General features: G+C 47.1%; 1 protein-coding gene across 1 annotated transcript in view; it reads right to left on the reverse strand.

Annotated features, from left to right (window-relative positions):
- Positions 1-13,580, reverse strand: part of ERI1 (exoribonuclease 1) — a 50,161-nt gene that overhangs the window by 534 nt on the left and 36,047 nt on the right. Inside the window, exon 6 of the mRNA XM_073543651.1 lies at positions 10-124. Within this exon, the coding sequence (XP_073399752.1) occupies positions 10-124 (115 nt within the window). The remainder of the gene's footprint in view (positions 1-9; positions 125-13,580) is intronic.

The following is a 13,580-nucleotide window of genomic DNA, read 5'->3' on the forward strand; positions in this document are numbered from 1 at the left end:
TGTACCAACCTTGTAAAAATTTCCGTAACACTTGCGAATATTGCACCATTTCTTAGCAAACCGCGGGTATTTTATATCACTGATGTGACACTGCATATTTAAAAACTTGCTCATATCCCAAGACCTGCAAGAGAATAGAGAAGAGGAGCAGATGGTTATACACCGAAACATCAATGACCAGACTCTACAGAAGCAATCTTTACTGACATTTTATAACTATAATCAATTAATAACACTTTCACTTTACTTAATTCCCCATCTCTAGTGGTTAGATCAATCCTTTACTACCAGAGTTTGGGAGAGTATTTAGTGCAGTGCTATGAAGCCCTTACATAACTGATGTCTTCCTGTATTCTATTTCTAACAATACAGATTATTTTTTGAAAGGCTGCATTCAGAAAAGTGGCAGTCTGACTGTGGTTCGAGTATAGCCAGTGATCATTTCATCTCACCCAAATCCACTGTTGAAGCAATATTTCCATCACTATTACTAGTGTTGAGACACAGGAAAGTTACCCAAAATCTATTTATATAATTGCCTTGTAATGTTTTCATTTCCTGTTTTGTCCAGATGTCACCGTATCCCAGAATTCCAAGCGGAGGAAGTTTAACGACTGTCATTTTGGGACACCCAACCATTGCACCACACACACTCTATACGCTGTACGCAACTCTCACCCTCTTGCGCTGTTCCACCAGCGGAACACCGTCACACTACGCGAATTCCGCGCAGGCGCAGTGAATCATTCGGCTGATCCCAGCGGCAGATGCGCAACCTGTCTACAGGCAGAGGACGCCGGTCACATTAACCCCTTAAGGACCAAGCCATTTTGTAGGTTAATGACCAGGCCTTAATTTTGAAATCGGACCACTGTCACTTTATATGCTATATTGTACTTCATCTTAGTGGTCAAATTTCTTCAATATGACTTGCGTTTATGAAAAGAAACGGAAATACGGCGAAAATGTTATAAATTTTGCAATTTTCCAATTTTTATACCTTTATATCAGAGAGATGTGTCACAAAAAGTAGTTAATAAAGGATTTTTGATACTCACCATAAAATCTCTTTCTTGGAGCCTTCATTGGGGGACACAGGTAACCATGGGTGTATGCTGCTGTCGCTAGGAGGCTGACACTATGGAAATAAAGTAAAAACTGGCTCCTCCTCTGTAGCATACATCCACTGACTGGCAGGAAGTACGTCAGTCAAGTGTTAAAGCAGTAAGAGAAGCACCCAACAAACTCCACATATGTACCGGCTCAACAACCAAGGCACGTAGGCCCAAAGCCAGTACAAACAAATACGGAGGGTGCCATGTCCCCCAATGAAGGCTCCAAGAAAGATTTTACGGTGAGTACCAAAAATCCTTCTTTCTCTATCGCTTCATTGGGGGACAGAGGTAACCATGGGACGTTCTAAAGCAGTCCCCAAGGGTGGGAATGCAGAGAAAAAAAAAAAAAGGACTGAGGCCGGCCGGTGCGTAACCGCCGCCTGTAGCACCTTTCCTTCCCAGGCCTGCATCGGACTAGACACAAGTATGAACTTTGTAAGACTTTGCCATAACATGCAAATATGACTAGGTCGCGGCCCTGCAACCTCTAAAGCCGAGGCCTAGCAATAAACTGCCCCAGGATTTATCCAGAGTATGGACCGGAGAGGGGCAAGAAGGACCTAGAGAAGAAAGGACAATGTCTGCACTAATGTGGAATGAAAAAGAAATGGAGGAAGGCAGGATGCTGCCAACTCATAACTCCCCTGATAGCTCCTCTTGTAGCCAATAAGGCTAATGGAACTAAATAGTAGTACTTACACCACCTGAATCAGATCTTCAGAAACTGTCGTAGAAACTTGAGGATGCAGGTTTTCTCGTCCAAAGCATTGCCAAATGACCTGAAAGGAAAAACTCCTGTCCCTTTCAGAAGTAGGCTTCAAGGCCATGGCGTTAAACTTAAATGACTGAAACTATGGCGGAAGAGAGGCCTTGCGGAAGAATATCCGGACGTCTGGAAAGCCCCAGGAGGAGTCCACGGGCATGTACGCCAGCTCCATGTACCAGGTCTGACTTAGCAGCGTGTAGTTGTCAGGACCACTGGAAACCCTTCTGACTGATTTTTTTTTTTTGACTTGTGATTAAGGGAAGAGGAGGGACAGAAGAGGCATCTGAAATTGGGACCATGGAATCACAAGTGCGTCGCAGCCGACAGCCATCGGATCTTGGAACCTGGTAACGTACCGGGGAACCTTTTGGTTCGTTTGAGGAGTCATTAGGTGGGCATCCGGAATGCCCTACCTCCGACAAATTTAGCCGAAGACAGCGGTGTTGAGAGACTATTCGCCTGACGCCAACCCCCGATAAAAAAAAAAAAATATAAAAAAAAAATCGGCTTCCTAGTAGTCTACCTCTGGAATGTGGACGGCTGATATGGCGGGGACATGGTCGTCTGCCCAACGCAGGATCACTGCTATCTCTACCCTGATCCGTGAGTTGTGAGTCCCACCCTGGTGGCTTATGTACCAAAGACATATAGATAGGGAATTTAGACTGTGAGCCTCATCGTATGTAAGCCACAGCTGTGACAAAGTCTGACTGACTGCGGACTGGCTTGCCTGCGAGGAGAGACTGCAAGCGGAGGAGGGCAAGAAGAATTGCCTTGATCTCCAAGAGAAAGATGGGGAGGAGGGTCTCATGAATATTCCAGTGATCTTGTGCTGCAAGAATGAGGAAGCCCGCTCCCCAACCCTGAAGACTGGCATCGATGTTGATGATCTTCCAAGAGAGCGGGAGAAAAGACCTCCTGTGCAGGGCAGAGGCGGACTGTGTCCACAAAGAGGGACTGCTTCGCACTGAGAGGTAAAAGCACTGGCTGATCCAGGGAACAGTCCAGGGAAACAATTCTCTTGTCCCAGGTAGACCGGAGGGCCAATTGAAGAGGGCGGGTGTGAAGCTGAGCATGAGACACTGTTTCTATGACCGCTGCCATGACCTCTGTGAAGACCGTGGTAGCGGATGCCAAGCTGAACTGAAGTGCCGTGAACTGGTAAAGATGGTCGTGTATCGCAAAACCGAAGGAACCTTCGATGCCGTACACAATAGAAATGTGCAGAAAAGCATTCTGAATGTCCACAGAGTAAAGTAAGTCCCCCTGCTCCATGGAGGGGAACACCAAGCGTAAGGACTCCGTTTTGAAGAGGCGAATCCGAAGGTGGCAATTCAACTGCTCGAGGTCAAAGATCGGGGAGAAACATCTTTTTTCAGGAGCACGAAGAGGTTCGAGTAGAAACCAGAAAACCGTTCGTGCCAAGGAACGGTTACAATGACACCTGAGCTTAGGCAGGGACGAGACGGCTTGGAGAACCCATGAGAGTGTTGAATTGGCGGGAAGGAGAATGTCTTCCTGGGGGCAAAGAAAATTCCATCTTGTAGCCGGGTGTAACAAGCTCCCTAACCCAGGCGTCGTCGACCGCCGACAACCAAGTCTCCGTGAAAAGAAGAAACCTGCCTTCCACTCTGGAAAGAATCCCAGGTAGGGATGACCCATCATTAGTGGAGAATCTGTGATAGGGGGATCCGGAGGACTTAGAGACGGGTCCTAGGCCTCCAGTGAGGAATAGCTTGAAGGAAGGTTTCCTTCTTTCCCCATGTGCAGGAGAACGGTCCTGCTGTAAGGAACCGCCAGAGGAAGGGCAGAGAGGTGCTTTCACCTCTGGTGGAGGCAGAAGAGATCTGGACCAGCTTGGTCCAAAAGAGCTAGATCTGATAGCTCCTCTGTAGGAACCGCCACCATAATACCCCGGCGAAGAATCTTGGCCCAGGGCGATATGGCTTTCAGCACTCAAGTAGAGGCGAAATTAGGTCAGAGAGAAGTGCATGACACCTAAGGCAGATACAGTTCAGGCCACAACTGTCTGTCTGTAACGTCCTTGAGAGACGCCGCATCAGGGCTGGACAGAACAGTTTGTGATGTCAGGCCGGTTTCACATTTGCGTTTAGGGCCGCAGCGTTGGCCTGCGCACGGCCGCAGCGAAGTCCCGCCCCTGCCACGCCTCCGCCAGTAGCTCCGCCTCCGGGCGCATGACGCTGCATGCCTCCCTTATCTTTATCACTGAGGACGCAGGCCGTGTGCAGCATGCGTTTGGCGGCGCCTGCGTCCTTTTGACGGTGCGTCGAGCGCAATCAAATTGCAACAGGTTGCGTTTGGCGCTGGTCGGCGCACCGTCAAAAGGACGCAGGCGCCGCCAAAACGCATACTGCGCACGGCCTGCATCCTCAGTGATAAAGATAGGGGACGCATGACGCATGCAGCGTCATGCTCCCGGAGGCGGAGCTACCGGCGGAGGCGCGGCAGGGGGCGGGGCTTAGCGGCGGCCGTGCGCACGCCGACGCTGTAGCCCTAAACGCAAATGTGAAACCGGCCTCAAGCGTGAAAAAAAGCGGATCCACCTTAGGGGGATCGGACCAAATGCTGACAAGGTCTGAACTAAAAAGGTCTAGAATGTCCATGCATTTTTGTCCCGGGAAGCGTTTGCCAAGAAGTTCCCAGTGTCTAGAGGTGGTAGCCTCAAACTCTTTGGGAAAAAATGCTGGAGGGACGTTTCACCGTCTGAATGAAACGGAGATGTCCTGAGCAGCCGCATGCTCCACTTTTACTTCGAGAGTTTGAACAATAGCCGAAATAAGGCTACCTACCAAGTCCCGCGTCCTAGAAGTCTGATCCACCTCCGAGTCAGACTCGGACTGAAAAGCTACATCCGATCCGACGTCCGCCTCCGAGCAGGGGGAACGGGTAGAGGGGTATTTTGGATGCCGCAGAGGGGCCCGGTGAACTGGATGAAGAGCTAGACAGAGTCCGCTTCCTAATTCCTTCTCCTGATCTGTCCCCTGTGAAGGTCGTGGTCGGGTGCATGCGAATCACCATGGGAGGTGTTCAGGGCACTGGTGGCGGCAGACAGATGCGGCATACATTCCAGGACCTGTACCAGGGACTGAATTTTCTAGTCAGGTCCGATACTGACTAAGACCTGGCAACAGCCCACTCCGGAGGGAGGGGAGTGCTTTCATCCTGAAAATTGAATCTACTGTCCGGCTGGAGACCGGCTGGGACATGGCAACAGCCCACTCTGGAGGGAGGAGAGTGCCGTCCTCCAGGCAGATGCCGAGGGACCTGGTCTCGCTTCCCTAGTTCCATACCAGATATGTCCTTGTGGACATCGAAGACAGGTGCGTGCGAAACACCATAAAAGGTGTTCGGAGCACTGGTGGCAGTAGACTGATGCAAAAGGCGCTCCAGGACCTGGGTCGTGGACTATGAAACCTCTGTCAGGTCGGATAATGACTGAGACATGGCAGCAGCCCACTCCGGAGGGGGGGGCGAGTGCTCTCGACCTGGACGTTAGGGGACTGCTATAGGGCAGACACGGTGGAAAAGCTGCAGTATGGGCAAAAACAATGCAGACTGGTCAGAAGACTACTGCTGTTATACAGATGGTGGCCAAAGGGAGAGACGAAGAATGCTGCCGGGGATAGATAAGTCCTTATAAGGTAGAAAAAAGGGCAACCAGCCTGGGCTGGTCCTACCTGAACCCGAGATGGCGCTCTCGCTGCTCAGGCTGCAGTGTCTCCCAGATCCGGTGCCGGATAGAGATGGATGCCTGCTGAGCCCGCTGGACAAATATACTGGGGTCGAGTCTTGGTTGACAGGGAAAAAGGGCTAGAGAGGCCCACTCACTGACTAAAGAAAACAACGAGGCCATCGGGAGGGGCGTGTCTAAGCCCAAGGCGCACGCCGATAGGCCTGGTAATGCTCAGTGCGCGCACTGATTGGCCGAGGGACACTGACTGCTGTGGGGGCTCGCTGGCTTACCACCTGCTTGAATCCGGCTCCTCTTGATAGATGATAAATGAGGATTGCATCAGGAGCCCTCGGAAGTGAGAGGGTCCTGGAAATGAAGATCCTCCTTCCTGCACCGTCTCTGGACGGTGCAGAAGACGGTATCGACCCCTTATTAAAAAGGGGGAAGGCCACCACCAGTGACCACCGTCTTCCTCTCAGCCCTCTACGAGGAGAGGGGTAAAGGAGGGGATAAGGCAAGGACTGGCCACTGAGAGTCACCCTGAACCACCCCAAAAGGGGGGACAGGGGACAAGTCCTGCCAGCGGGTCCGAGAGTGGGCGATGCGGGTGACACCACACTGTTCTCTCGGTCGCTTAAATCTGGGAAAACAGGGTGAGCAATCTGCACCCTGTTACCCGACGAGCTGTATCTGAAAAAACAAAGAGAAAAGGATTAATAAGTTCACACAGAAACCTGTGAAAGAAAAACCACTGCGGATCTGGTGTTAGATCCAGGTCCACCTCCTACAGACACTAAGCTTAAACTGAGGTACTTCCTGCCTGTCAGTAGGTGTATGCTACGGAGGAGGAGCCAGTTTTTACTTTTTTTGCATAGTGTCAGCCTCCTAGACAGCAGCATACACCCATGGTTACCTGTGTCCCCCAATGAAGCGATAGAGAAATAACATTTCACACATGTTTACTTTACATCAGCACAATTATGGAACCAAATTTTTTTTGGTTAGGAAGTTAGATGGGTTAAAAGTTGACCAGCGATCTTATTTTTCCAACAAAATTTACAATTATTTTTAGGGACCACCTCTCATTTGAAGTGAGTTTGGGAGGGGGGGTCAATATAACAGAAAATACCCCAAAGTGACACCATTCTAAAAACTGTAGCCCTTCAAGGTGTTCAAAATCACATTCAAGAAGTTTTTTAACGGTTTAGGTACTTCACAGGAATTGAAGAAATGTGGAAGGAAAAAAATGAACTGTAATGTTAAGATATATTGCTTTGCTGGAACATTCCAGAATCCCATTGCTACTCTACTGATGATATTGTAGCCTCCCACCCCCCCCCCTTAGCAGCTGTGTTTGTCCTCTCTGCCTGCAGCTCTGTGAAACCTGAGACTCCAGTGCGGATTATCGCTCTCTCTTCCCCTTCCTTACACAAGCAGGGGGAAGAATGTCTTTGTTTGAAGACATGAGGCCAATTCAGTTTTGGGAAATATTAAAAGAAGCCTAGCGCGGACTCCGGTCGCGACAGAGAAATGAAACGGACATTTCTGTGATATGCGCTGATCCGGCTTCCCTACGGTGGCTCTTGCGAAGTTCTAGCAACCCCAGAAACAGATATGGATTACTCCCAAATGGTGTAATGGAACTACGGCATGTTTGTTTTTTAATTATTGTATTTGACAAACCAAGAAGACTGATATACCATATACGTGTTTATACAAGTTACCCCCGGCGAGATATAGTTATAAGTTTTACAGTGAGATTGTAACTTAGAGAAAGGGGGGCTGACCCTCTCCAGACTGCCCCTTTCGTGATGTAACCTCCCTTAAAATTCTGGAGTTGAGCTGCAGAGTCCATGCTGAAAGGACCCCCCAGATGCAGGGAGACGTGTGGCTGGCTGCCCCACCCCCGGCCACATGGCTTGCCTAAAGACCATTAAGAAACTAAGTGTTGATCTATGCTAATTCCCTTTTATTTTATATTTGCAATGTACATATCTAATGTCTCAACTTTGTAAAATCGTTTTATCTTTGTAATCACTGCCCACCTTTGGGGAATAAATCATCAAATTTATCAGTTTGCCTTCATGCTCTAAGAAACGAACTTATGCGCCTTAAGATAATTACGCTACTGATTGGGTTGGCTTCGAACCCCTCTATCAAGTCTATAACTTAAGTAGAGAAATCTGGAGTTGGTGGCGACGTGGTGTGTTTTGGTTGGTTGGGCTAGCTGGCAGTGACGGAAGGGTGTTATATGCTGATTGGGTGGCTGTGGCCAAAGCATTGATAATTCCCTCACTGCAGCGGCCTGATCGCCCGTGCACAACTAGCAGCCCGTCCGGCGACTAATTATCCTAGGTGTAGTTCCCTGACTGACCTGAGGTTAAGGGGGCCACCGTAGAGCTGCGAGTTCCAAAGTGGAACTGAGAAAGTGGGATATGCATAAATCCCCGCAGTTCATGGAAGGTTGTTAGCAGTGGTGGGGCATCCAAAATAACCCCCCTGCAATAAATTGTTAGGGCAAGACTAGCTTGCTGTTTTTTTTTTGTCACATGGTGCCAGCGGTGGGATAACTAAGATAAGCCCCCACTGTGCCTGTGATAGCCGTGTGTCAGCAGTGCGTCGCATCCCTCTGTCCGCTGACATACCCGTGTCAGCGGTGGGATCGTGACCTGAACATTTAACTTTTTTCCCCAAAATTTTTTTTTAAACACTATTTTTTTTATTTTGTCAAGGGTATCAGGAGAAAATGAACCACAATACTTGTTGTGCAATTTCTCCTGAGTACACCGATACCCCATGTGTGGAGGAAGACCAATCTTTAGGCGCACGGCAGTGCTCAGAAGGGAAGGAGCATCATTTGAGATTTTAAATGTCAAAATGGCTGGAATCGAGAGCGGACGCCATGTCGCGTTTGGAGAGCCCCTGATGTACCTAAACAGTGGAAACGCCCCATAAGTGACCCCATTTTGGAAAATAAACCCCCCCCAAGGAACTTATCTAAATGTGTGGTGAGCACTTTGAACCCCCAAGGGCTTCACAGGTTATAACGTAGAGCTGTAAAATGAAAAAATCATTTTTTCCACAAAAATGATCTTTTCACCCCAATTTTTATTTTCCCAAGGGTAACAGGACCCGAAAAGTTATTGTGCAATTTGTCCAGAGTACGCCAATACCCCATATCTGGGAGTAAACCACTATTTGGGTGCATGGCAGAGCTCGGAAGGGAAGCAGCGCCATTTCACTTTTTTGGCTGGAATTGAGATCGGACGCCATGTCGCGTTTGCAAAGCCCTTGATGTGCCTAAACAGTAGAAACCCCCCACAAGCGACCCTATTTTGGAAAATAGACCCCCTATGGAGCTTATCTAGATGTGTGGTGAGAACTTTGAACCCAAGTGCTTCACAGAAGTTTATAACGTAGAGCCATGAAAACAAAAAAAATCATTTTTTTCCACAAACAATCTTTTAGTCCCCAATTTTTTATTTTCCCAAGGGTAACAGGAGAAATTGGACCCCAAAAGTTGTTGTGCAATTTGTCCTGAGTACGCCAATACCCCATATGTGGGGGTAAACCACTGTGATCGCCTTACTGCGATCTTTGGGTGGCAGAAAGAACAAATCCACAAAAGGTGAAGAATTGGTTTTATTTTGTACGCTGTTCCTCGTGCGGTATTAGGCGACTTTATTCTTTGGGTCGGTGCGATTACAGCGATACCAGATTTATCCTTTTTTCATGTTTAGCTTCTGTCACATACTAAGAGATGCTTTTTTTGGAAGAATTTTTTGTAAGAAATTTTTTGCATCACTGTATTTTGAGAGCTATAACATTTACATATTTCGGCCGACAGTCATGTGTGGGCTTGTATTTTGCGGGACGAGCTGACGTTTTTATTGGTACAATTTTCGGGCACAACATTTTTTGATTGCTTTCGATTTTTGTGGAGGCAGAATGAACAAAAAACAGCAATTCAGGGTTTTTGTTTTTCTTCTCCATTCCACATGTGGTAAAATTAGTATGGCAGCTTTATTCTTTGGGTCACTACGATTACAGCGATACCCCATTTATATTTTGGCTTTTTTTTTTACACAAAAACTTTTATAAAAAAAAATTATTTTTGCATCACTGTATTCTGAGAGCTGTAACTTATTTTTCCGATGATGGAGCTATATGGCGCCTTGTTTTTTGCAGGACAAGATGACGTTTTCAGCAGTACCATGTTTATATCTGTCTTTTCGATCACGTGTTATTGCACTTAATTTGCTACTTTGTGTTTTTTTACGGCGTTCACTCAGGTGACACTTATTGATGGGATTTTTACAGACGCGGTAATACCAAACGTGTATTTTTTTTTTAAAAATGTTTGTTTTCTGCCTAATCCCTTTATGGTACTTTCGCTTTTTCACTTTTGAGTGATGGTATAATACATTGCAATGCATTATACCAATGGAGAAAGCTGCCGAGACCATGCTGTGAGCATAGTCTCAGCGGCTTTCCGTAGCTGGATGACCCAGAGGTTGTCATGACAACCCCCGGGGGTCATCATGGCAGAGATCGGGCCCCGTAATTATATCGTGGGGACGCTGATCTGAGGCAGAGGGAGCCCCCGACCCCCTCTGCCTCCCCCCTGAACGCTGCGAACGCGCTCGGTCCTAGCAGTCAGGGGGTTAACAGCTATAGGCGGCACGGGCGCCGCTTCTAGCTGTCAGTGCAGGATGCTCAGCCACTGCAACGCCGAGCTCCTGCACTGATCGGGCAGCAGATGCTGAAATTTCAGCATCTCCTGCCTGATCGCTGCTGTGTTTGGTCAGTACGATTGACTGACCAATCACAGCGCTCTGCAAGGGTCCCTGCACCCCTAGCCGTGCCTTTCAGCTGTCATAGACAGCTGTCGGCACTGAACTGTCACTGCGCGTTGTAGGGATTCGCTCTGGTAGGTAATGACGGGTCTACAGTAACGAGGCAACACACAGGTTTAAAGTCCAATTTCAGTGGTTTAATGTCACGTTGCAAACAGCAGATTAACAGAAAGTAAGGAAAAACAAATATACTCCAGCTTGGAGAACCACTGGTCCCAGACTCACCCCTTGCATGGGACGGGCTTAACTAAGCGGCTGCCAGGTCCGCTGCATCCGCCAGGTGCCATTCCCAGGGTTGTTGAGAGTCTTGCTGCTATAGTCCTGTAGCACGGGGATCCTGTATACAAGTTCAGGCTAAGTCCAGCCAAGTTCCTGTAACTTCCAGACACACACACACACCATGTGCCAAACACCAACCTCCATTACAAAGCCCATAACCCCTCCTACAAGTGAGGTAAACATTACATGGGCTGATCACGTGACCATGACATCATCACAAGTCCTATCTTTAGGGAAAACCACGGCCAAACATTAACCTGCTGGGAGAAATGTATCTCCAATCCAGTAAAACACCCTTTACTGTACCATAGTGTTTACATGCAGTGACAGTTCAAATGCAAGACGTGCACAGTCCATCATGGTGCGGTAAATGACACCCGGATATGATGGACTATGCATGTCCATAGACGTTAAGGGGTTAAAGGGATTTTTCCCACGAACGAAAGTTCATTTTAAAAATTGTCTGTGTACAGAGCATACTGACATTACAGCAGGGGATCACAGAGGATCATTTTGTGAGGTAAAATATTTCACTTACTGTTTTTAAACAATATTTACCTCACAAAATGTATTCTTTGCGATCTCCTGCTGTAATGTCAGTATTGTCTTTTGCTTCCTCAACTGCCCAGGAGCTGTGGTATGTTCTGTACACGGTCAGACACAGGGGTGAGAGACAGAGCACGGGGGAGGGAAGACAGCTCAAACGGGACAGCACATGAGGGGAGAACACCAAAGGAAGGAGAGAAACAGCAGACAAGAGGGATAACACATGGGGGTAGACAAGTCAAAGAAGAGAACACAGACGGGAGAAGTCAGTACATGGGGAAAGAGTGGCTAGGGGGGGGGTGAGCGATTCGCAACGCTGCAAAGCCTGCCTCCATCGTGACATTACCGCCCTCCCAATGCGATAGCATCGGGCCACCATCTAGTCTTACATAAAGCGGATTTGTCAAAATATATATTTTTGATTAGTGGATCATACAGTATATCTGAAATATAACGATACGTGTTCTTGCGGACTATAGCAGCAAAACTTTCAGGTTCAAAGTACAATTGTGACACAGTAAGTCAGAGTAAAGACAGACTGCAGCAAAGGCCTACAGAAAGATGGTCTTGAATGGGAACCTAGCTAGTCACCAGTTAAGGCTACTTTCACACATCAGGTTTTCGGCGTCAGGCGCGATCCGGCGTCGTGCCGGAACGCCGGATCCGGCAAATGTTTCGTAAAACCGGATGTGACGGATCCGGTTTTCTGCCGGATCCGTCTTTTTCTTGACAGACAAAACCGGATCCGTCTCATCCGGTTCATCCGTTTTTCGACGGATTACGCCGGATCCGGTTTTTAAAATTGACCCTTGTGGCCTTCCGAACGGGATTGGCTACTGGAAAACTATATATAGCATGTTCCTACAGCCCTTCTTTGACAGGTTGTAGAGGAGAAAATGCAGGTTGGAGAGAAGAGCAAGTTACTGGCGAAGATGGATGTTGTCATTGGAAATATTTTGAAGAATTTGGCGGATTTTACAGCGGAGGCAAATCGTTTGAGGGTGATTGTTCTGGAGGAGAGAGCGAGACAGCAGCGCATCAGGAATCGTAGACGACGTTTGTGGATCCACCCCATCACAGCCAAGAGAATGACGCGTGGGGTCTATTCTACACTATGCATGGACCTTCGACGAAACCCGGATAAATTTTTTGGATATGTTAGGATGAAAATGGAGAATTTTGATTACTTGGTGGAGCGCATTGCACACCTCATAAGAAAAGCGGACACCTATTGCCGCTTCTCTGTTTCACCCGCAGAGCGTCTGATGGTGACTTTAAGGTAAGCCACATTTATTGGATATGATCGCATCAGAGCACACTTTCACTGCAATCTTGTTGGTGGTAATTTGTATCTCCAAGTGTTATAGGTCAGTTTTGGTATGTAATGCTGTGATTTAAAACTAATTGATTGTTTTTTAATTCCCCACAGATTTCTTGCAACTGGAGAATCCCTTTCGTCACTGCATTTCCAGTACAGACTCGGGATTTCCACCATATCTGGAATTGTGAAGTACACATGCCGTGCACTGTGGGACTCCTTAGATGAAGAGTTTTTACCAGAGCCCACAACAGAGAGGTGGATTGAAATTGCTGACAAGTTTCAACAGATATGTCAGTTTCCAAACTGCTTGGGCGCTGTGGACGGGAAACATATCCGCATTGTAAAGCCAGCTGGATCGGGATCGGAATATTTCAATTACAAGAAATATTTTTCAATTGTCCTCATGGCCATCGCTGACGCGGAATACAAATTTATTGCGGTTGATATTGGGGCCTATGGCCGCTCCAATGACTCTCAAGTTTTCAAACTGTCTGCCATGGGGCGTAAACTGTATGGAAACACCTTACAGTTCCCACCACCTAGACCGCTGCCGCAAACATCTGGTCCACCTATGCCATTTGTCTGTGTAGGGGATGAAGCCTTCCAGCTGTCAGAACACCTTTTGAAACTGTACTCTAGTTAAAATGAACTCAAGGAAAAAGTGCAATAAAAGATGTTATAATGATAAAAGCTTAGCACTCATGGAATAATAAAGGACACTCGGTAATTAAGATAAAAAACAACGAAAAAACACCAAGAAAAAATGTCCAAATTTAATTTATTAGCAACACATATATGAATAAATAAATTGTATATATAAAATATATGTATGTATACATGTATAAGATAAAATATGTGGTAATGGGGTAAGGGGGTCAATTCCAAAGGGCACAACCGGGGACCAAAATTAGCAATATTTATATATTTGTCACACAATTATTATATCAAAAATATATATACATTTTATTTATTATTTTTTATTTTATATTTTTTTGTATTTTAT

The sequence above is a fragment of the Dendrobates tinctorius genome, unplaced genomic scaffold (genome assembly GCF_039654945.1).
Source record: "Dendrobates tinctorius isolate UK_male_01 unplaced genomic scaffold, ASM3965494v1 ptg000011l, whole genome shotgun sequence".
NCBI lineage: Eukaryota > Metazoa > Chordata > Amphibia > Anura > Dendrobatidae > Dendrobates > Dendrobates tinctorius.